At 35.4% G+C, this 26,256-nt stretch overlaps 1 protein-coding gene across 3 annotated transcripts in view; it reads right to left on the bottom strand.

Annotated features, from left to right (window-relative positions):
* The window catches only part of CTNNA2 (catenin alpha 2), a 1,246,345-nt gene that overhangs the window by 84,293 nt on the left and 1,135,796 nt on the right, over positions 1-26,256 (bottom strand). For all 3 annotated transcript variants that reach the window (XM_049784907.1, XM_049784908.1, XM_049784909.1), the window contains exons 10-12: positions 19,924-20,016; positions 19,187-19,343; positions 8,769-8,969 (exon numbers count right to left, since the gene is read on the bottom strand). In XM_049784907.1, coding sequence (XP_049640864.1) covers positions 8,769-8,969; positions 19,187-19,343; positions 19,924-20,016 — 451 coding nt within the window. The remainder of the gene's footprint in view (positions 1-8,768; positions 8,970-19,186; positions 19,344-19,923; positions 20,017-26,256) is intronic.

The following is a 26,256-nucleotide window of genomic DNA, read 5'->3' as shown; positions in this document are numbered from 1 at the left end:
AGTTAAGAGGAATGAATGGTACACTGAATTCTGAAACTCTGGGAGTGAAGAAATAAACATGATGCCTTATTTAACTTACATTGTTTAGGTAAATTTTGCTTGATAAAACAGTTAAATCTGGCAGTAAGTATGGCCTGAAGAATTAAAATATAGTAAAAAAAATTGCTAAGAATGTATTGCATGTCATTTAATTTGTTCTGGTCTTGACTGTTAATTTCAAAGGGCGTATAAAGGGGTAGTAGACCAAATAGGAATTTTACTTGATCAATTATATGTTAAACAAATAAATATGCTTTCATGACAACACTAATCAAACTTGGAAGAAGTCAAGGTTTTCAGATATCAAGTAATAAAATTTAGTTAGGAATCAACATAATGACCCCTGAAATACAAAGGTAAATGGATAATAAATATAATAACTCATATGTATATATGTTTTATGTATAAAGTTAGTTCATAAAACAGCATAGCATATATATAAGTGTCAATGAGTAAGCAATATAATGGAGTACTGGAGTGGGTTTGCCTGATATTGTTAAAGAAAGGGCTTCATCACAAGGAAGAAATCAGCTAGTGTTAGGTTATAAAAGAAATTATAGCAAATCTAACCAAGTGGGATATCATTTTGAAGGTCAACTTTGAAGAATCTTATGATCATCTGTTATTTACAGTCCTCTAGTTACAAAACTTTCCATTTCTCTGAATCAAAATATTTCTGGCATACTCCAATGACATGTCAAATTTGCTTTAAGAAAGTGACTGGTAGTGCATTTCCCCCCCTCTTGATGAAATCACCTATGATCTTGTGCTATAGATTCTGAAATTAGGCAGCAGTCTACTATCTTCAGTGAGCACAAAAATGTGTCATCCTGGATAGCAAGTCCAGAGAATACCAGTAGCATTGTATTTCAAGATCAAGAGCAGCAAAGACCCTGCTACCACTTCACTGGCGCTGGCACAGATGCTCATCATGGATGCCCTTGATGTTACAAAGAAGTGTTATGCCCTTTACAGTCTCCAGAAATTCATTCTAAATTCTGATATTAATCACATAGAATTGGATATCTGTGTATTTTACTTTTGCTTTGACAAGCTGACACTAAAAAGGACTGCTTTTTAAACTGCTTGTTTAATCATTTTATTCTCAACCTATGACACATATATCTGTAATAATGGTGAATCTCCCTGTATCCACCTTGTCCCATCTCACTTCTGCATTAAAAACTTATAATTGTTGTATATATCTTTCTTGAAAAATTAAAGAATTGTGTATCTTTATAATGTAGTTCTTCAGCACCTTGGGAAAACAATACAGAACAGATACTGAATTCCAGTAGAATCATTTATAAACAAGAACATTTAGTGAAAATATTTTCAGATTTCTTTATAACCAGGGATTTCTGAACACAAATAACTGTAAACCCAGGTGAAATCATAACTTGCTTTCAGCACCAAGTTAGTAAAATAAAATTATTAAAGGCATAGGTTTATCTCTCCCAAAATATGTGACAGTGCTTCCTAAGGGAATGCACTGACTGTCAGGGGTCATTTGTTAATATTGCAAAGGGATATAATAACCTGGGAACATTTTCTGCAAAATTTAATATTGAAAAACAAAGACTCTCTAAGAGAAAGAAGAAAGATATTCTCATGTAGCACAACTCTTATAGAAGTTTCCTGTGTCATTTTATGATTCTTATATCATAAAGACTTTTCTTGCATGTGATATTTCAGCTTTCCTGGATTTGGAAACTGAGGCATATATAAAGAGGGCATAAGAAGTATCAAATGAATGATAGTTTCCTGTTGTCTCAAACTGATATTTGAGCAAGATATCTTAAAGGATAAATTCAATAGACAGATGTAGAGGAGGAGGAGAATAGACAACATTACAGGAAGGAGAGTGGGAACAGACTGAATACATTTTTTCTTGAAGAATAATGAGTATACCTATCTAGATAAACTGAGGGTTTATACAGAAGATTCATGGGCAACAACTGATTATGCTAAAAAGTTGCCCAGAAGCACAGACGTATTTCAAGATCATTAATATTGATCATCCATGGGTAACAAAATCTCAGTCAATAAATGAAAAAGCAAAGACATTCCTTTAAAATCATTAAATTAATTTAGAGAACTCAAAGGATTGTTTTTGAATTCATATTCTAGGTTTCTTCTATACTATACTGATACTGTTTTTCTTCTTAATTCTGGTTTTGGTACTTTCTGTTTATTGGTTTCATATTTTCTCTACAAAATATGTACAAATTTATTTTTAAATACTTTTATAAAACTTTAATTACAAAAGCATGAAAATAAAGATCACATCATCTTGACTGAGAAAGTAATCCTAAAAGTCTACAATTTTGTGAGTACTGAGAGGAAGTACTTTAAAAAGATTATATGTCTTCCATGTGGTTCCAAAAGTTCGGAAGTGTGAAAATAAATGGAGCGAGACAGTAAAAAGATCAGTGGTTACCAGTGGTTGAGAGTAGATCAGGGTAACTAGATAGAATACTGATGATTTTAGAGCAGCTAAATATACATTGTATAGTACCATAATGCTATTATATCATTAGGACAACTATATTTAATATATCACACAAAGAGTTTACTCAAAACTCTAAGTGATATAACACAAAAAGTTATGAGCTTATATTATACTGTAGGTTCATAAATTATGAGGCATAATTATAAGACATGTACTACTCTTGTTGAGAATACAAATTGTGAGGAATACATAAACATAGAGAGTCAGGGTATTGACAAAACCTATTACTTTTCTACTAAAGAGAGAGAATGTAAATTGTGATAGTTATATATATATATATATATATATATAGTTATATAGAGTCAGGGTATGGACAAAGAGTCTATACTTTCCCCTAACATTTTTCTGTGAAATAACTGTTAAATCTTAACTAAGACCAACTAAAACTTTAGTCTTAATAAAAAAAATTGTACCATCTGTTTGTCTTATTTGTCCTCCAAAATAATGGAGTTTTAATCTCCATAGACAGAATACTCAATAACAGCAAAAAAGTATTTTAATGAGAATTTTATTTTTTGATCCCTTCCAAAGAAGGAACTGCAACAGAATATCAAAGATATCTCACCCTAATCATGTGTTTATGGCCACAATCTTGTATCAGCTATCAAATGACAAAAAATGACATTTCAATATAATACATTCAGTAAGGAATAAGCTACTCTGTCTATCTAAATATGATATCACTGGAAGTACCTTTACCTTCTGCCTACCGACCCCCCATCCAACCTTCTGCAGCAACCTGTCTGTGTAGATGAACTATCTAAAGATGAATCTGGTCAAACGTGCATTTACTATCAAGAAGTTGGCAAGTTATTATAATTCAGGTTTTACTGAAGACCCATCAAATATGATACATGAGTATTTAGTGAGTCTGATATAGATTTGATCATGTTTTCATCAGTCTAGATTAGTTTTATAAAAATAAGTATATTTTTATATAATGATGCCTTAGTATTTTAGCATACTAATGATTCACAAAATTATTTTCTCAAATATAATAGCATTTGATCAAAACTCATCAAAGTCTTATTTTTACTAAGGTAGTAAATATTTCATAGAAAATACATGACAGACTATTTAATCACACTGGATCTCTTTCTATTTCAAGCCATTCAGCAAAGGCAGCCAGGTGGGAAAGTGGGAGTTTCAGCAGAGAGAAACTCCTGCCTCATTGACATGTCTAAATAGGGATTGGCATGATCTAGTCAGGATTTTGAGCACCATGTCCTTTAATTTATTCTTATTTGTAATGTGTTATCACCACAATTACTCCTCAGGCAATTTTGCCTGTTAAAACTTGACTTTATTTGGGAACATTTTGTCCATTTCTAGCAGTAATTCTCTATAGAAGTGGTTGTGGTCACCTCTAAGTATATATAAAAATGTCTAAAAATACATTGTGTTGACTAAATTTGAAGTGGGGAAGGAAAGAATTCCTGTAGGGGTCAAATCGGGAGAGGCCAGAGATGTTGCTGAGTGTTTTGTGGACTTGAATTTAGGAACTCAGATCGAATATGGAGCAGGATTAGGTAGCTTTTGACAAAGCAGAATGTGCCATTTTGCTGTCCATGTCCTAAGCAACCTTCTTTCTCATGGTTTCTCTTGACAGTTTTTCCTCCTGTCTCACTGTCCCTGAGTCTTCTAGAAAAAAAGTTGATAAGCTCATATAGAAAAGTGATCAACTCATTATGACATTTAAAAAAAGCACCAAACATTATATGTGCTAAGGTAAAATCTAAGCACTAATATATAAATGGTACTTTTGCTACTGTTGTTAATTTTTAAGGATATATCTTAGAAAATAAAATTGTACAATCATATTCACAGAACAGGTTTTGTAGTTTTCCTGAAATTCTAATTGTCTAACATATACCCCCAAAGTATTCTCATAAGTAACCAAATAATTAAAATTAAAAATTTTTGTTTTGGGGCCGGAGTGATAGTGCACGATAAGGCATTTGATTTCACCTGGCTGATCCAGGACGGACATTGGTCCCCAAGCCAGGAGCTATTTCTGAGGGCATATCCAGGAGTAACCCCTGACCATCACCGGGTGTGGCCCCAAAACAAACAAACAAACAAAATTTTTATAGCTTCTCTATATGTTTATAAATAAACACTATTTAGAACTACACCTAGATCAAAAGCCACCACCATTTTTCCTCATGTGCCAGCTCCAGAGACTAATTTTATTCTCAAAAGTGATGCAATCTAAACTTAATATTTTATGAGACATAATCTTGAATCTTAAAACTCTGGGAGCACCTACAGGAATGGGTGGGCAAAGTCTTCAACCTGCTGAAGACTTATTAGCCACATGCACAACGCCACAATGCTGCTATGCTGATGGTCCAGCTTCACCACTGCACAATTAATTTTTTGCAGATACCACGCAGACAAAAACTATAGGTATGCTGGTTTGAGGTCTGAAATATCTAGGATCTTCTCACAGTGTAAGCAGGCAGCTGCCCCTCATCCCTCCTTACTTCCGGATATCCCAGCAGCCACACCCATTTCTCACAGCCATCCTTCACTCATCAACAGATGCTGAAATTCCTAGAGCATGTGATCACACAGAATGTGAATATAGGCCCAAATCTATCTCAACTCCATAAACAAAACTAATGACATAAATGGCTCAACTAGCAAAAATGGCTTCGTAAATTTTTTAAAAAATGGCTTAATGCGGGGCCGGAGAGATAGCATGGAGGTAAGGCGTTTGCCTCTCATGCAAAAGGTCATCGGTTCGAATCCCGGCGTCCCATATGGTCCCCCGTGCTCACCAGGAGCGACTTCTGAGCATGGAGCCAGGAGTAACTCCTGAGCACTGCCGGGTGAGACCCAAAAACCAAAAAAAAAAAAAAAAAAAAAAAATGGCTTAATGACCCATTGTGAGGTAGAACAGTTTTTATAAGTTTTCTTTTACTAAGCATTTTTATTTTTATAATTCCATTACCAGTTTGTTGTAACAAGCAATGTAAAGTATATTATTTTGTGTTGCCAAGGGGGAAGTGTTAGGAATGCTGAGATACTGGGAACATTGGTAGATGAAATGTTACACTGGTGGTGGGATTAGTGTTGGAATATTGAATGCCTAAACAACTATATTTTGAACAATAAATAAGCATTATGTTTACATAAAGTAAAATGTTTTAAAATTGTTTTTAAAAAATCAGTAGCGGACAAATAGTATATATATATATATATATATATATATATATATTATAATTCTTAGCCCATTATTATCCATTTTTCTTGACATTTACTCCTGTATATTTTATATTGTTGTTGTCTAAAATTATTTTTCTCTTGTTTACCTGATTGCTTTTCTAGTTATCTTCAATATATCATGAAAAATTAGAATCTCAATGTCTTGCTCATACTTTTTATTTCATTAAGAGTTGGATGAGGACATCATAAAAGAAAGATCCCTGTAGTTAAGTTCTTAACATATTCAATTACAGCAAAGAAGAATTGGGGTGACCTTTTCATTCTTTCTGTTTTCTGGTACACACAGCCAGTCCTCAGGGTTTTCTTCTGGCCCTGCACTTAGGGATCACAATTACCAGGCTCAGGAGATCATTTGGGATGCTTGGTATCAAACCCTGGTTGGTCACATACAAGGCAAGCACCCAACTTGCTCTATTATCTAACCAGCCTGGAGGGTGGAGAGACAGTAAACAGGAAGAAAAGGGGTCGTGATGATTTTAAAAATTCTGACATTGAATAAGTAAAAGCAATTACTTGACTGACAAACTACATTCACTATTATATTTAGCTGAAAAAAGTGAAACACTGAAAAAACACATTTCAAAATTTTGTGTAAAACTTAGGTTAAAGCTTTCCAATCACCAGACTGTTTTTGTTTTTAAGTAAATTTTGACCTAATTGTCATCACTCCATTTGTTCTTTATACAACACAAGACATGGTAAGAAAAAAATAGTCCAAAGATAAATCTTGAACAATGCCTGGACTCTTAATTTATACAGTCACATGTATATTAGCAGTATACTCTGTAGTTTTCATCTATTCTAATTAATTTGCTCTTCTCTACTATTCAACAGCATCAGTGTCAGAAACTAAGAATAAGAGACTAAGTATAAGTATAAGAGAAGTGAGTATACACTTTAGGTTGAACAAAGTCTTCTTTAACTGGAGAGGCAAATGACTATGAGAGGAGAAATAGGAACTTGCATCTTTGTTGCTCTTTTGCACGCAAAGGGAAAGTCTAATGGAAAGGAAACAGTGTGGAATCTCAATTAAAATGCAGATAAATAGCATAATTATCATTGTTATTTCTTTTTTTTGTTTGTTTTTTTTTGGGCCACACCCGTTTGATGCTAGGGGTTACTCCTGGCTAAGCGCTCAGAAATTGCCCCTGGCTTGGGGGGACCATATGGGACGCCGGGGGGATCGAACCGCAGTCCTTCCTTGGCTAGCGCTTGCAAGGCAGACACTTGACCTCTAGCGCCACCTCTCCGGCCCCAATCATTGTTATTTCTAATTTTGAGTCTGTGGATTGAGAAGAGCAACAAACCATGTCTATCCTCTTTAATAGGTAGCATTACATTGTGCCCATTCTGCTTATTTTTCATAAAGAGAAAATCAGGTTTCTTTTTTTATCTTGCCATTCCAAACTAACATATATCTATAGAAGTATTTATGTATAACCTTTTTCCCCCATAGAAGATATATATTGTGTCTTATCATGCAGAATTTTGAAATACTGCTATATCTGACATTTCTGAGTCTTTTTATTTTTTAGTTGTTTGGGACACACTGAGCAGTGCTCAGGGCTATTCCTACCTTGAGCTCTGGAATCAATTCTGATAGATTCAAGAAACCATATGGGATGCTGGATATCAAATTCAAGTCAACCATGTTCATGGCAGGTCCCTTATTGCTGTACTTTATCTCTCCAGCCACCAAAGACATGCATATTTTTTTCCCCTAAGTCTCTCAGACTTTTCTATTTTTAAAATCTCTAGGGTGGACCATAGTTAATGTGTAGACAAAAGAAGCCCCCATTATTGTTTGCAGAGAGGTTTTTCTTTACTTCTAAAAGATGCATATTCATTACTTATTCATCACCAGTCATTTATCATTTTTTTGTTCAGTACCCCATTCAATATAATGCTAAACTTTCTTTCCATACCTGTGTTTTGTCTCCACCTCCATTCATTCACTCAATAAAGAACTTCCATCCTTATATATTCAAATATATAGCATACTAAAATTTTTTATCTTAATTCTTTTGGGAAACATGCTCAGCAGTCCTTGAGCAGTGATTGGATGGTGCTCAGTTGTTACTCCTGGCTCTGCTCTCAAGATTTACTCCTGGGGGGTCTGGGGAGTGACATCCCCATATGAGGTGTCAGGGATTTAAATGAGGTTGTTTATGTGTGAGGCAAGCATCCTACCCACTGTACTATCTCTCCAACCTGGCATTAGGGACTTTAGAAGCGATATGAAGATGATAGATACTAGGGAAGGTAAAACTTCTAAAAGCAGGCCCATCTTTGATGAAACAATTCACGTATGGGTGTTGTTCAATTATTTCAGTAAAATAATTTTTTTTCTTCTCAATGAATCAGAAATCTATGCCATGTTTCAATATGTAACTGCATCTTATAACATCAGTGTCTCCCCAGTGGGAGACACTTCCTTTCTTGAGAAGGAAATGTAAGGCTCTCTTCTATGAGTGAAGGACAAAGTTTAAAGTCTAAGAATTTTTAGCAGCCTAGAAAGACTTTGCTTCAGTACTGTTTTTCTCTGTATCTTGAGTCTTCATACCTGCACTATGAGTTGATGGTCCTTCCTCAAAGCTCTGCTTTTAAGAAATATAAAAATTATTTAGTTCAATATTCCATGAATTAGTCACACTACTGCAACTTCCTTTTCAACTAGACGTTTTTAAATTCAGGATATTCAAACTTCCATCTTCATATTTGTAATTGGAGATAATTAGAATTTCTCCACCCATTTTCAAAGGTTCTAACGAGAATGAAATCAGATGATATATGGAAACTATCAAGTAATAGATATCAAGTAAAAACCAAAATTATTCAAATGTAAGCTCAAAAAACAAAGAATACTCTTGTGGTCCTGTGTAACTTGAAATATGAAGAACTACAAGAAACAATGAAGCTGATTTATGCAGATATGGAAACTAATCATGGCAAGGACATTTTGCTTGGATCTAATTTTCATGTTTACCTGTTTCCGAGAGCAATTTTGTTGCTTCCAGCACCTTTTCCGTATAAACACCAGCTTCATAGTTCTCCATCTCAGCATTGATAATGTGAATCACCCGGGCTGCCCGGCCCCTGATGGCCCCAGCAGTTCGATCCAAAGTGTCCACATCACCTTCCTGCAGAGCTATCACACACTTGTTCACATCCTCCAAGATGTGATTTTCTGTGAAGAGAATAAAGCACAGGTTCATATGACTTTTCATCAGATATTTAATAACTAAACTTATATTTATCAGAAACAACTCATGGGCACTACTACAAAAATGGTGTTTAAAGAACATAGTTTTTTATTCCAGTAATAATATTCAAGTTTTGAATATAAGATAAATAATTTGTATTATATAAACTACAAGACATTGATATTAAGGTTTTATTTGTGGGAGGCACACTTGGTGATACGCAGACATTACCCCTTGCAGAGCACAGGAAACTATATGGGGTTTCCAGCGAAGCAAAATAAGCATCCAAAATTCCAAAAAGACTTGTATATAATGTTGTTTCAATGTTTCTGGTTTTGGGGTTTCATGCTTCAAATAAAACTAACTAAAAATATCTCTTTGTTTCAGTGCTTGAGATTTACCACATGAAAACATCTTTTAAGAATGATGTTGACAACTCACATAATGTCAATCAGACCAACCAAGCAAAAAGGGGTTTTAGAATATAATCAGAGTCAAGTTTTGGGTGCATGTTTGATCATATTTTCTATAGTTGGCAACATTGAAGGTGAACTTCTGAATGAAGAGACATCAACCAGTCTGTCTTCTAAGAATATTTCATGGCAAGACATGCAATGAGAAAACTGACCAAGTGAAGAGGATTATGGATTTGTCCTACAACAAAACTGAAAGTCCATCTTGTGCCTTTGTCCCTTGGATCCAAACAAGGTCAGTGATCACTCTTCCATCATTACCCTAAGTAGAATACAAGTAGACAGGATAAAAGCCTTCATTCTCTGCTAGCAGAGAAAAATACACTACTTCCTCAAGTTTTCACAAATGTGCAAATTTGTTACTTTGCAATCATGAACCTACTACATGTTTTCTTTTTCTTTTTTCTTTTTAATAATAATTTTTATTGCGATCAAAGTGAATTACTAGTCTTTCAGAGTAATATTTAAGGTACATAGTAACAAAGAATTAGGGCCATTCTACCACCAGAGTTGTCCTCCCTCCACCCCTGTTCCCATCATGACAGTATGCTTCAAGGGTAGAGAAGCTCTGTACCTCCTAGACCAAGGGAATTCCCTCTAACTTTCCCAATACTTATTGTGCCTATGCAAAAAAACAAACAAACAAACAAACAAAAATAAAACAAAACACAAAGACTTGCCACACCAGTCCTTCTTTTATTTTTTTTCCTTTTCTTTCTTGTGATTGTGGTTTTGGTAATGATTTTGTTGTTGTTGTTGTTGTTGTTGTCGTTGTCGCTGCTATGCTTTTTGTCATTGCTTGTTGGTTTTCTTTTTATTATTTTTGTCTTTGTTTTGTTTTTTGACATTTTTGTTTTTGTTTTTTCTTTTCCATTTTTTCCTAGTACAGTTTTCTAATGAAAATTTCAAGGAAATTCTAAAATAATTAGGACTATATAGAAATAATCATTAAAAATATCTGATTTCTATAGTTATTTGATTACATGTCAATAGAAAAATTAGTAAAACATTTGAATTTTAATATTTAGACTTTTTAAACTTAAAAGGCAGTACTTTAAGAATGCTGACATTTCCTGAATAAAACAGAAATTTGTTGTGATGATGTGGACCAGAGATCAGTATAGTTAGAGTTTCTAAAATTCTTCCTTTGTTAGATCTTGAATCCATCCTATCAAATAAACTCACTTAAAAGGACACACTGCAAAGGATTTTTTTAATTATAACTTGGGAAAAAATTTCCATTTCAATTTTTATGTGTATTAATTTATTTTACTGCCCTCCTGTAAGATTCTGCAGGCAATTAAATATACTGGTTCTCAGAGAGCAAGCAATGGGGAGGTTCTTTGTCAGAAATGAGTCCCCAGCTGTTTTTAGTTTGAATAGTGCTAGTAAAAAAAGCAGAACTGTTGATTTTTCTGCTTTAGGTTTAAGATGGAATTTTGGACTTAATTGTAAAAAAAAAAAAGAAAATTATTAATTACCAATCCCTCTGTAATTAATACATTGTTTAAAATATTCAAAGACTTTCCCATAAAACTCAGTGTATGCAAATAAAATAAATGTGTATTCCTACACCAGAAATATATCAAAACCTACTTAATTAAAAGCAGATAAAATACATATTTTATAAAAATATAACTTTATTACCACATTTCTAAAAGAACAGCAAAGGCAGAAACTATTATAAAATGCACTGCTTAAAATGCTATTTGCTCTGATATTAACAATTAATTTCAGGTCAATTAATTTTTTAATTTATTTAATGGTTAGGTTAGGTTGTGTGAATAAGACAGTTTAACTACTTTTTTGATTATAGGAAAACAGTTTTAAGTATTTTTAAAAGAAGAAACTCAGCCTTAAGGCCCTCTGCCATAAGTATGTTACTGTCCCTTTAACGATGATGTCAGTTATGAGAAACCCCTGCCATTTCTACTAATTGAGACTCATGGATATAAGGCCAGAGCAGAAGTCCTGTAGGTTGTGCCAGATTGACTAAGAAACTGCTTGACTGGCACCCTGATTCTGCTTTCTGCTGCTTCTGCTACTGTTTCTCTTTCTTTGGGCTTTTTCTGGCTGACATCTTGTTCTTGCTCTAACCTTGGCCTTCTTTATCTTTCTCTGGGCCCACAGGGCTGGCCATAAGGACCCCAGTCTCCCATCTTTGCCTCTCCCTTAATTAAACCCTATATCTGACCATCTCTAATTGGAGATTTGATTGGCCCTAATAATTTGACTCTCGAACAGAGACTTCAAAGAACAGTGACTGATGATCCTCTTCTTGATCAAGATTGTAATTCTGTGGATGGATCAAAGCCATGATTCCTTGTTGGATCAAGACTTTAATCCCCTGGTGGATTAAGTCTATGATATTATCATAGGTATTTGATTATAGCATTTTTCTATTTTCAATTATCTCTAAAATATATATTTTCTATGCTATTTGTCTTGATAATACTTTGGAACATACACATACATTTAATAAATAGAAAAAACATTACCATGCTCATTAGTCTAATTGAAATATTACTCCCTCAGCCCCTCCCTCCCATGCCCAAACCCCCAGTAGGGGAAACCAAACTGAATTCAGCCTATAATGTTACCTTCTCAGAGCCTCCTATGCCCATGCCCTGAAAAAAGTGAAATCCTGGGGCCAGAGCAATAGCACAGTGGTTTGGTGTTTGCCTTGCATGCAAATGACCCAGAACAGACCTAGGTTCGATCCCTGGTGTCCCATATGGTCCCCCAAGCCAGGAGGAATTTCTAAGCACATAGCCAGAAGTAACTCCTGAGTGTCGCTGGGTGTGGCCTAAAAACTAAAAATAAAAAATTAAAAAGAGATGGGGCCTGTGGCACAGAGGTAGGGTGTTTGCCTTGAACACAGCTGACCTAGGACAGACCGCAGTTTGATCCCCTAGCATTTCATATGGCCCCCCCAAGACAGGAGCAATTTCTGAAAGAATAGCCAGGAGTAACCTCCGAGCATCACTGGGTGTGACCCAAAAACCAGAGAGAGAGAGAGACAGAGAGAGAGAGAGAGAGAGAGACAGAGAGACAGAGAGACAGAGAGACAGAGAGAGACAGAGAGATCCTCCTGCAATGCCTACACAAAATCCAACTGAGACAATAGGAGAGAATAGATCAAATCCTATGGATAGAATATTACACCCACACAGGAGAATTCTCTTGCACAAATGCCCTCAGTGGGGAGATGTATCTTTTGAAACAGTATAAACCCATTCTCAATCTAGAACCTAACCTTGGGATGATAATATTCTGCTTATTACCAGTGGTAGACTAGAGGGACCTTTACCTCCCATGATTCAAACTCTAGCACCTCAGATAATGAGCAGGTTAACATCTGTGCAGACTGAGAGTCTGAAAATTCTACTCTGCCTCATGAGTAAGGTCAGAACCCAGAAGTTCTATTATATCTAGGTTTTGTGAGCTTTCATCATACTAAGGGCTGAAAATAAATTCATACAGCCATTTAAAAAAGTTGTGTTCCTCTTTCGGATCCACGTTATCATATTACAATGAAAATTTAATAGGCTAAATATCCCTACCCCCACGATTTCCAAACAGTGACTAGAGTATGCCTCAGGCTTCCCAGTATTTACAGTGGGGAGTGTGGTATAGTGATGAGGCCAAGGCAAAAACTACACAACTTAGGTCGATCAGGCAGGAGACTTTCCAGGGTCTGAATGGTCCATTTTCCAAGTCAGAAAACCAAAAAACAAGCTACCCTTGTACAATTCTAATCGATGGTCCAGAAATAGCACATGGGAGAGGATTGGTTCAGATACAGAGTTCAAAGGTAGTTACACAAAAAGGAGTTATGAATCACAAAGTTTAGGAAAAGTAACAGATGCTATGCAAAGGCAAGTGAAAGTAAAAGTCCATTAATAACGGATAAGATAACTGGATTTGAAAATGCCAGTGAAGATTGCCAAAAAAAATTTTCACCCCATTAGGGAGAGTGAAGACATTATGGGATATCTGAAAGCAGGCTGGAACATGGGTTATATTTCACAGCAGCCCTTGAGGCCTACGCAGTACAGAGGCAGATTAGAGGACCAGGCTATATGCACAGACAATATAGAGTGCCACCCAACCATGTATTTTTGAGACCTCTACCCGGACTTTGTCCAAAATGTGGCAAAGGAAACCATTGGGCAAGAAATTGTTGCTCTGCTGGAATTTGGAAGAATCTGGAAAAGAGGACAACTCCATACCTCACAAGTCTGGGGTAGATGTTGTGATTGTGGAAAAATTGGCCATTACTACAGGGATTTCTGGACCCTTCCTTGCCTTGCCTCTTGGGAACAACACCTGGACCTTGCCCACAATGCAGAGGAAAACAGTGGGCAAGAGATTGCCCTGCTAATCAATAGCTCTCAGAAGACTGTGCAAAGGGCCAATCCCAGTCCCCACAGAATCAGAGGCTGCAACTCATACAGGTCTACCACCATTAAGTTTCTACAACCCACCACCAGTGAAAGTGCTGTCTTAGATATCCTCTGATCTAACACAATTACAATAGCACAATGTCCCTACAAATTAAAATATAGTATAAAAAGACCAATACCATAAGGAACTGTAGGCCTACTCCTAATTCTTAAGAAAATCCTAATTCTTAAGAAAATCACTGTATATGTGGGAGTAATAGATTGTGATTATACTGGATAAATAGTAATTGTTATCACAGTACCAACAGCATGAACGATTTTTAAAAATTAAGAGCATATTGCCTAACTCTTGCTTCTTCTGTTTGTTATACCTGGTTACTCCAATCGCCTAAGTATTGAAAGTTTTGGTAACACTAACCACCTAGTGAGCTTTGCTGATCCCCTCAAAGCCTTTACCTCTAATCTTACAAAAATGCCCCCTCTAATAATCTAGAGATATATAAAAAATAATTTATAAAAATGATTGGCACAGGTGCTGCTTCATAGTTGGGCCCTGCAGAAGATACCTTATGGCTTGCAAGAATTAAGTACTCTTTTTTTGTCCTCTTTCCAACAGAGTGCTAGACAGCTGAAAAGCACTGGCCTTGTCAGGAATGCCTTGTATAGCTCCCTTGCTATATAGCTATATATTTAGGAATATATGAATTGAGATCTATATGGACAATGGTGCATTCAGATCAGGAACTAGAGCTTAGTAATCCCCGGATAAAAGGGTCAGAGACAGGACTGTCCAACATCTTAATTTTAATGTGTGAGAGACAGAGTCTGAATCAATAGACACAGATAGCCAAAGATTGCAAGTAAGTCACCCTACAACCCTGAAGCACCACAGAAGCAGGAGCGGCAGCAATAGCAGCAGCAGAAGCAAAGCTAAGCAGTCAGGAAAACAAGGAGTCCCCATGGACTTGATTCACTGTGGCATCGGACTGGCACATAGGCACATAGGCACTAGACTAGCCACAGGTTCCACAGACCAGCAGTTAGGCTCCCTTTATAACTTTCCCCTGGGTCTTATATAAATTTGGTACGATTGTCCCCAGGTAGCAGTTCACAGTTAAGGGAAGTCGGTTAACTGACAGACCAGTTAAAGGAGAAAGAAAAGGTTATCGCAGAATGTCATGGGTCTGAATTCCTGCATTTGATTATCTAATTTTTTGTGTGAATAAACTTTTTGAAATGTGAAGATAAATTACTCAGCATTTCCCAACCTTCCCAATTAGAATTTCCTCTTTTATGGGACTATGAATCATGGTTCTTCCATGGTAGCAATTTGTGGAAGGTTTATATGTAAAAACTACTGTGACTCAGAATGTTTTTAGTAGAGTTGCATTTTATTAATCTAAATAAAATCACAGTAAAATTGAAAATGTTTTCAAATATTTCTTGTAACTGCTCATATGGACATATTATTTACTCTAAATATCATACTTGTATCTACAGATTTCCGGACAACTTTTAATAAGTTCTTCCCTCCTACTCCATACACCCACAAATCTTGGGCCATCAGCCTGAATGCGGAAGCCATATGATTTCATGTTTGCATTCCTTACAAAAACCTACACACAATAAAATCAATGAAATATTGTTTAAACATGATAATTTAACATCAACATCAACAATTTTGCGTTTATATTCTAAGGTATTTTCAAGGAAAAGAATTTAAGGAATTAAAATGTTTTTCTAAGTTATAAGGTATATAAAGAAGAAATGATAACAAGAATATATATTCCAAATTAGACTTTGTAGCTAGAACAATATCACCCAGGTACTTTAGATGTTAAACTCAGAAATGAGCTGTGATATTTAAACATAGCCTAAAACATTTGGCTGCAACATATTTTGTGATAAACATCCTTGAATTTTTGTGTGCTTACTATTTCAGAAAAGATAGTTGTGTTAGAAAATCACTGATGACCAAAATACTGTAAGTCTTAAAAATGTAAAGATTTGCATTCCAAATTACAATTCACTGTGTGCATTTTCTTTTATGAAACAATCTTAGGGCTTTAGGATCAGAAAAAAAAATACAAAAGCAAACAAAACTCTTGAAAATGAGAGAATCTAGTTAATAGCTTTTTCATATTTAGACACCTGTTATTTTGTGAATTAAACTATCACATAACACTCATTTAAAAGCACTATTTAAAAACTGGTAGTTTTTGCTTTCTGTGAAAAGTTTACATGTTCTGGTATAGCCATGCCACTTTTACTTTTATAAATAAGCCTAAAATTGGTTCTGTTCCTGCAATGTTAATGACATCATAGTTGTATTTTATATGGACATATTACACATTCAAACCAGACATATAAATTCTGTTAACATGAACCAAACAAAATAATATGTGCACACAAAATACAAAGTGCAAGCACATGGGCATACACTCATGACACTAAACTCTCACTATCAACCTTTCATATCTTTATGTTTCTTTGAAAGTAAAGTTTCCTACCAGTATAGGTATTCCCTTCAGATGAAACATACATAAAATATCATTAATGCCATTCCAAAAGCATCTGCTGGGCCAATTTTGTAATTTTCTGATGCAACTGTTCTAAGTCCAGCTAGGAAAAATGAGAAGTAGTTTCCCCAGCAATTGGACTGTGTCAATAGCTTACCAACAGGACAGGGTGCAGGCTGTGTCATGATTTGTCAGGCTGGTCTATGAAAAGGTACCTGCTGCCTAACACTGTCAACTCCAAAGGCATGCACAGCAGGCCCTGCCAAGGCTGGCTCCTTGACAGCAGCTGTTCATTTTTCTGGCATGACATGCCATGGCACTTGTACCACTGTGGTTGCACTGAACAGTGTTATCAGAAAAAGCCAAAACGTTTTTCTTGTGGCTGGTAATAATGAGATGCATAAAAGAAAAGATGTGAGAAAGGTGGGTGAGAAGTAAGGCTGATATAAAGAAAATTAAGAAGAGGGTTGCCCTATTGAAAATGTCTTAGATAAGTCCTCAGTCTCCTGGCTGCTCCCCAACTCAGAAATTTTTGAAATGACCCTAGGAGAGAAGTTACAAACATTTTAATTCTGAAACGGTTCTTTTCTGAGAAAGGAGATTCCTGAGAATTTCAGATTGAATTATAGGTGGAACTGGAGTTTAATATCATTTTTAGGGGTTGCTTGATAGTAGGGTTAAACCAGAGGCTGTTGAGCTGGTCCTCATTCTCGTTAAGGCAGCCTGTAATCATCCTTGAAAAACCACTTAAACAATATAAAGATGCTCAGCATTGGTGGTTACGCCTCTATTTTCCAGCTCCCAAATTTTCCTATATTCCCTGCCAAACCACGTCTAAGCACATTATGAGGAATGCTTTTCTTGGATACTGTTTTATATTGTTAGTTGAATCCTACCTTTCAGCAAAGCAAAATTCAAGTCAAACCCACAATGACATTTTAAACTGAATAGCTGCTTTGTCTATGTATATGTGTGTGTGCATACATATATGCATATACATATATACACATATGTACATATAGACATACATATATATATGTTTTAATGAAGTACTTGGAGAATGAAAAACACATGAATTTTTGAAAAGGATAAGAAAGGGGAATGAGCAAACAAGAGGTGAGAAGTAATTTCTTTTAAACACTTTTTAAGAGACATTCCCTTCACCTTCCTGCTGATCTTGGGAGCAAAGATACCATTTCAGATAAGCAGGAACTCTTTGATTTCAGTACATCTCTGCCATATGATCTTCCCTCTTGAATGAATTTGTTTTCTCAGAAAGACACTTAGAATACTAATGCCTATTTCCAAGAATGTTGGGGTGAATTAAATAAAGAACAAAGCTGAATGTGGAGCAAGTTGTAGACACTTGACAAATTTGGAAAATGTGCTCATTTTCCCATTCGTCTTGTCTAGCCTTCTCTGATTTCGATGTAATTTCCTGTCAACTGGCTAATGTTACCCTCATACTAACTGATCACAAGCTTTGAATGGATTGTACAGTCTGTTCCTTCATGAAACAGAAAGATCCGCCACAGGAGAAATAGCTCTAGCACCTACACCCACCCACACACCCACACACACACCCCTCACAAACACACACACTGGCACTAATTGGTCAATTGTAAGTGGGTCCTGGTCAAAGTGTGAATTCTACACAACTGTGTCGAAAAGCCATACTTGATTAGTTTAAATAGTCCAGGTTCACTTGGTTATTTACATAAAGGAGCTGATATTTCCAGAAAAAATTTCCATCAATCTAATCTTAGAGAGACTAATCGGTGAGCTGGGCCAAATGTATTTGGTGAGATATGTTTGGAAAAAGGCCATTTGCTAGTTGCTAGCCAATTTTGAAATAGCATTGATGAGGCCTGTTAAAGGTCAAACTGCCTACACGTTTTTTCAAATCTACTAACTAAAATCCTTAAGTTTGGCTTTATGTATAAACAAGTTGTCATTTCAAGTGATGACTTCTAGCTGTTCACTTACTTCCTTCCACAACTTCATAGACAAAGTGATAACAACTTAATGGCTTACTATTCCTTCACATTGGTCAATTTGGGGGCTATTAGTTTTGTTTGGCTTATCACAAATATTGGAGGCATCTTACTTATTGCTAAGTGCCCTTGAAGACATATAGAAATAAATAAATGGAATAACAATTAGCAAAAGGCAATAGAAACTGAAAGCTGCTCTACAGTACTGATGTATAATGTGAAAGTAGGGTTGGAGAGGGAGATTGAAGTTTTGTTGAGGAGGATTCCCTAAAACTGATGAGTGAAGCAACCTCTGTTAGATAAAATGGCTGGAATGTTGCAAGCATAAGTTTGTTGAGAGTTCTGTAAATAATGGTAACTAAAATACATTTTTGAGGTATCACATGTTATAAAATCAAACTGGAAGTTACTTTTTTTACATAAAAAGATTGGCCTATTCTTATATCTTATTCTTTTTTTTTAGATGGATATTTCAACTGTATCAAAGGCCATTCTGTTGAATAAAAAGAGAAAACAAAACTATTCCAGACCTGAAAAGAAATCTAAGTTGCCTTAAATAATGCATAGGTTTATGACATCTATCAGAAAACTGTCTTCTCACCTTTATATTTTTGTTGCAGTGCCTTGAAACAACAAGCTTACCAAAGACAGAATTTTTAAGTTTGGTATTACAATTACAATTGTGGAAAATGACTGAAACTACAAATGGCCAAGAAGACCAACTGTAACACAGGACAGTGATATTTATAAGCTACTCCTTTATCTCCTCCTTCACCTGACTTGTGAGAGCATCTGCTTGTGGTGATTACCTGAGACGGAAAGAAAGTCATCCACTGAGGTGATATCATCCACAGCTTCTGTCAACACTCTGACCTGCTTTTCCCACTGGTCTTTGAAGACATCCATGTTGTCCTGAGCCACTTTGCTCTGTGGCCTGGCAGCCAGGGTGAGAGCAGCATTGATGACCTATTATTTATCAGAAACAACACAGAAAATCATGAACACTCTCTGCAGAAGAGGAAAAGGCCATATTGAAACTCCAAACCCTCCAACTTCCACAAATAAATTAGTTCTCAGTGTTCAGGAGTAAGGACAGACAAAAAAGATGGTATTAGCTATTTTCACTTTGCTTTTGTCGCCTTTTTTTTTTTACCATATAATAATGAGCCTTCAATTTCCAAGAAGTGTTAACCAGACAAATTCTCTATTTTTAGCACATATGAGGCAGATGTATAAATCTTGCTTTCATTACACCTAAACTTATCATTTTCATTGGTCAAGGTAAACAAATAGAAAGTATTTAATTAACAGTCTGAAACAAATAAGCAGATATGTGTAGAAAATATAATAATTTTTAAAATTCAATTTCCATAGTCATTCTGTAGAGCTGAGTATTTATAAATTCTTTTCAAGAAATTTAGAATTTGAAATGTAAGCTCGCTTTTTCAACAAGAAGAAATCAAGCAAGGCAAAGTATGACATGAACTAGGTAGAAAAGTCATCTAATATCACTGACAGGTTTTTGAAACCAAGTGGTTCGTCTTACCTGGGGACACAGGCTGTCAATCTGAGTGGCTGCCATCCGAACTAATTTTACCCCTTCCTCGTTGTTGGAGATGGAACAGGCCAAATTGGCTACCTGTAGTGAAATGTAAGTAAAAATCACATTATGTTAAAGGAAAAGGACACTATTAAAAGACCTTATATCTCCTCTGTGGAACATCCAGGATAATTCTTTCACAAATAAGGACACATTTTAGTGGTTAGCTAAAAAGTACAAGCTTTTAAATGCTAAACAGTCATTTATACCCGAGAATCAGGCTACTAATAAACTATTGATTCAAGAAACTCAGGCACACACAATAATGCATTTTAACTAAATTTCTCTAAACTTTTTTCCTTCATGGAGTACCCTGATCACCTACATTTTCTTAAGCTTCTAAGATTCATTATTGTATGCAGAATGTATTCAGTAAAAGAAATGCTACAAGGCAGTGATCAGAGACTTTCACAAGGCAGTGAAAGTTAGGATGTCCTACCAAAAAGAATCCAAATTTTCCTGCAGAGTCTGTCAGAGGTAAGCCAATCTGTCTAGAGCCAATTCAAATGCACTCAGGGGTCAGACAGGTATAAGAAAAGTCTAGTATAATCTAATAGGCAGTGGTGAGTGTCTTGCAAATTAGAACATCAAGATCTAGTATGAAGACAGAAAAAAAAATCTAATTTGATTTTTTATAAACACTATAGTATCCAAAACAACTGAAATGAATTCAAGTCTCCAGGTCAAGCATTGTGACTCGTGTATTATTCCTTCTCTTCAAGGAGAAATTTGGTAATAAAAGGTCAGCTGGATGTGCCAAAGTCATCAACATATAAAATCACCATCAAAATTCTGATCAGTCCTATCAGCAAGTGCAGAAAGAAGACAGAACAAGAATAGGAAGAAAGAAAAGAAAGAAGGAAAGAAAGAAAGAAAGAAAAGAAAGAAAGAAAAGAAAGAAAGAAAGAAAGAAAGGAAAGAAGAAAGAAAGAAAGAAAGAAAGAAAGAAAGAAAGAAAAGAAAGAAAGAAAGAAAGAAAGTAAGAAAGAAAGAAAGAAAGAAAAGAAAGAAAGAAGAAAGGAAAGAAAGAAAGAAAGAAAGAAAGAAAGAAAGAAAGAAAGAAAGAAAGAAAGAAAGAAAGAAAGAAAGAAAGAAAGAAAGAAAGAAAGAAAGAAAGAAAGTAAGAAAGAAAGAAAGAAAGAAGAAAAGAAAAGAAAGAAAGAAAGAAGAAAGAAAGAAGAGAAGAAGAAAGAAAAGAAAGAAAGAAAGAAAGAAGAAAGAAAGAAAGAAAGAAAGAAAGAAAGAAAGAAAGAAAGAAAGAAAGAAAGAAAGAGCAAGAAGCAAGAAAGAAAGCAAGAAAGCAAGAAAGAAAGAAAGAAAGAAAGAAAGAAAGAAAGAAAGAAAGAAAGAAAGAAAGAAAGAAAGAAAGAAAGAAAGAAAGAAAGAAAGAAAGAAAGAAAGAAAGAAAGAAAGAAGAAAGAAAGAAAGAAAGAAAAGAAAGAAAGAAAGAAAGAAAGAAAGAGAAAGAAAGAAAGAAAAGAAAGGAGAAAGGAAGGAAGGAAGGAAGGAAGGAAGGAAGGAAGGAAGGAAGGAAGGAAGGAAGGAAGGAAGGAAGGAAGGAAGGAAGGAAGGAAGGAACATCCACTTGATTTTTTTTTAAGGAAAATGAACACATCAAGTTTATTAAAGTGAGAATAAAAACCATGAGAAACCACAGACTAAGATAGAAACAGACATACAGAATCTAATGTTTTTATAGCTTCCCTTCGATTCTTTGGATAATTTTCACTCACTATCTTGGTTTTCAAAGTAAGTGAGGAGAAAGAAAAATATGCTTAATAGTACTCATTCATAGAACAGCATATGAAATAGCCAGAGGCAAAGACTCCTTAGAGGCAGAGTAAGAACTTAAATGGAAGGTTTTCTAGCTGCAATTGCTTTCTGTTATATTGTTTCCACATTGCATTTGAATTCATCTTTGCTATACAGTATTTGTGTTCTAGTGTATTTTATATTCCAAGTGCTTGATTAAGAATGTGTCATAGACTCGGTATTCTATATCAAATAAATTGAATATAGTAGGTTTGTTGTATGTAATGATTGGACTATATCATATACCCAAGGTACCAAAAATAAATCCAATTGATTATTGCTCTACTTTATCTAGACAATTTTTCATATTATCTTTCTGCAAATATTTATCAACATTGGGGTGCTAAACAATGGTTCCTAAACTCTGGTCCTTGGTTTGAGTCCAATAGTCAATTTTCCCCTATGTGATAAGAACATTTGAAAAAAAAGCAGCAGGATGTATGTGAAAACAAACAAACAGGGGTAACATTTCAAGAATATTTAAAATTATATCATTTGTTTGTTGTTTTTAACTTATTTTATTAATTTATTGGACGGATGGGACATTCCCAGCGGTGCTCATGAATTACTCCTGGCTTTGTGCTCAAAAATTATTTCTGGCAAGCTTAGAGGAACATATGGAATTATAAGATTCAAAACCACACGCAAGGCAAATGCTACCTGATGTGTTATTGCTTGGCACCAAGTTCTATTGTTTTATCTTTGGTTATGTTCTATTTCTAGTGTTGAATAACATCTCATTTTATTAAGGGGTTATTTTAGATAGAAAGGAATTGCCTATATTTTGCTTTTTTTCTTGCTCCGTGTCATCCTTACTTGATGTGTGACAGAGACCGAAGCACAGTTTTGAACCGTGGACATATGATAAAGAATTTAGCACATAACTTTAAAAGGATTTGTCACAAAACTAATAAAACACACAAAATTAAAAATATCCAGGAACTAGGTTCTGAGTAATATTTACTTTGATCCTGGTAGGAAAAGAAATATTAATACACTCAATGAGATAGAGTCTTTAGACTAAGTCTTCAATGACTGTTAATTCTATACATATAAATACATGCATATAAATAACTGTAATAAAGATATTGATACATATATTATGTATCTTATGGCTTAAAAATCACGCTACAGGGCCAGAGCAATAGTTCAGTGATAGAACATTCATCTGCATGTGACCCACCCATGTTCAAACCCCAGCACCTTACATGGTCCCTTGAATACCACTAAGGAGTGATTACTGACCACTGAGCAAGAATAAACCCTGAGGACCACCAATGTGGCCATAAAAGAGAACAAAACAAAAAGTTACCTATGATGTATTCTTGTTTTAAAAGGACAGACAACTCTCAACTTTTATAAGGCCAAAGAAAACCACAGTAGCATTATCATGAACATATTAATGAATGAAATTAGCAGAAATAAGCCATAGACCAATATGAATTCTGAGTAGAATATTACACATACATTATATATATATATATTTTAAAATTCACAAATACAAATTAAATAAAAATGTTGACAAAATATTTCAGCTAATATTCTTAAAAGTACTAATAGTACAGCACATATTTTCTTAAAAGGCCATTGATTTTATGTGCTTATAGATAAAATGCCCTATTTAAAACATATAAAATTGCACAAAACTATTTAGGTGAGAAATGGGTGGAGATAAAAATTTAAAATATTGGGCATTAGCTCATTAATTGCTACCTTTTGTTATAATACATGTGGTTCATTTTGGATATGTTTGCAATTTTTCAGTATAAATTTTTATCAAAAGATATATAACGAACAAGTGGCTACATTTAAAAAGTGTCTTGTATCTGCCTGCAACTCAGAAAACCACAGGCTTGGAGCCAGAGTGGTAGCACAGTAGGATATTTGCCTTGCTTTTGGCTTACCCAGGATGGATCAAAGTTTGATCCCTGACATCCCAAGTGGTCCCCTGAGCCAGGTTCTATTTTTGAGTGCAGAGCCAAAAGTATCCCCTGAGCACCCCAAGATATGGTCCAAAAAACAATAAATAACATAAGGAACAATAATGAACTACATATTTAAAAATAAATAAGTAAAAATAAAAACACAGGCTAGTTAGAGAGAAACTGAATATGGTTTTAAGTGAAGGTTTTTCAGAGAGTTAAAGAAAACCTGGCCTGAGACTCATGGATGGTTCCCCACATCATAGTCTCTTGCTAATGCTAGTCACAGGTTACCAGACAAAGCAAATGCTGGGAAACTTAGGGCTAAAAATAAGTTGATTCTTGTGTGAGAGACAATAAACAGTAACCAGCATGTGGAGACAATAAACTGTGATGCATGCTTCTTTTTTGGGAATAGGGGGGACACACCCGTTTGATGCTCAGGGGTTACTCCTTGCTAAGCGCTCAGAAATTGCCCCTGGCTTGGGGGGACCATATGGGACACCGAGGGATCAAACCGCGGTCCTTCCTTGGCTAGCGCTTGCAAGGCAGACACCTTACTTCTAGCACCACCTCGCCGGCCCTGTGATGCATGCTTCTTTTAAAATATTCTTAGCCTTATTTTTAACTATTTTGCTTCAGATAATATGTGGGACTTCATCTCTCAGCATAACTTAGAAGGGAAAAATATCACACTAGTAATACTTGGCAAATATCAAAAATTGGCAATTCTAAATAGTCCTTATATTTAGTCTCTTTTTTTTTTTTCATTCATAAATCCTAGGCTGGCCACTTCTACTTTACCATGGATGCCTATTGTTTAGGTCTGCTTAAAATCAAGATTTAATTTATATTTCATTGTATCTGAAACTGTCTGAAATATATTTGATGCTTATACTAAGAAATTAATCATCTCCAAGATAGGTTTGTGCATTTTAAGTTGGTCCTGGATGCAGTCAAATTCCCACATTCCTTAGGTTTTAGTTTTCCTTCCTGAATCCTATTGGACTCAATGGTATTTCAAGGACTCTAAATATGGTTTCATCTGTTGTGATTTCTAGACCCCCGGTAGCAAACAAGACTTTCAATTTCTAGGGGCTCCCAATAAATAACACTGCTGGAAATGCAGTTTATATTTTACCAGTGCAAAATGAAATACTATGTAGCTATACATAGAGATGAAATTCCCTGCAATGTGGATAGAACTGAAAGCTATCGTATTACATGAAACAAGTAGAAGGATAAAAACAGGATATTATCCCTTATATATGGTATTTTAGAATGAATGAGGGAATGCAATGACTTAACGGATGTTAAGTTATGACCCCAGAACATACGGAGAAGAGGCAAGAAATCAAGTGTTGGGGGCCAGAAAATACAGCTCAAAGGCAAGAAGATCAAAGGGTCCAAATGATTCAGATACATCAGTGGTGTTAAGTAATGTTAGAGCTAAATTTTCAAACCATATAAACCAACAATACTGATATCATGAGACTAAACTTAAAAGGTGCCTGTCGGGGCCTGAGAGATAACATGGAGGTAGGGCATTTGCCTTGCATGCAGGAGGACATTAGTTTGAATCCTGAGCATAGAGCCAGGAGTAACCCCTGAGTGTTACCTGGTGTGACCCAAAAACAAAAACAAACAAACAAAAAAAGGTGTCTGTCAAGTTGGAAGACTGAGATGGGGGCTATTGCAAGGGTTGAAACCTAGGAACATTGTGGAGAGAGGTTTGGGATCAGTGTTGAAACATTGTATGTCCAAAATCAACTATAACTAACTTTTTATTAACATGTTACTTTAATAAAATGAAATTTAGAATAAATAAAACCTTGATGCTCTACTCTTGGGAAAGAAATTCTCCATTACTGCACATAGTAGGTGCTTGGTTTTAACTATTTGTTTGGATTTTTGAGGTTTTTTTTGGGGGGGGCACTTAACAGTACACAGTAGTTATTTCTGGCTCTGTGCTCAGATATGGCCTCTGGCAGTGCTCAGGGGATCATATGTGGTAGCAAGAATTCTAAACTGGATTACCTGATACAAGGAAAGCACTTTACCAACGTTTTTTACACTACCAGGGTTTTTTTGGGGGGAGAGAGGTTTGGATATATCTGGCGGTGCTCAGTGTCTACTCCTGGTTCTCTTCTCTCAGAAATTACTACTAGCAGTGCTCAGGGGACCATATGGAATGCCATGGATTGATTCCAGGTCTGCTGCATACAAAGCAAGAGCCTTCTGCACTATACTATCTTCTAGCCCTATAACTATACCTATTTGTAACTACAGCTTTGACGACATGTTAATTGCAAACCATGATAAAATGAAACATTCTCCTTTTGGGGGATTTGGAGCCATAGCAAAACAGATAGGGAGTTTGCTTTGTATGTGGCTGACCCGGGTTCAATCTCTCACATACCATATGTTTCCCTAAGCCTGCTAGGAGTAACCCCTGAGTGCAGTCAGGAGTGACCCCAAAAACAAAATAAATAAAAAATGAAAACTAACAAAAATTCTCTTTTTTCAAATTATCATATGCCCCATA

Source organism: Suncus etruscus, chromosome 12 (assembly GCF_024139225.1).
Source record: "Suncus etruscus isolate mSunEtr1 chromosome 12, mSunEtr1.pri.cur, whole genome shotgun sequence".
Lineage (NCBI taxonomy): Eukaryota > Metazoa > Chordata > Mammalia > Eulipotyphla > Soricidae > Suncus > Suncus etruscus.
The sequence above is the reverse complement of the archived record's forward strand: the minus strand, read 5'-3'. Positions and strand labels throughout refer to the sequence as shown.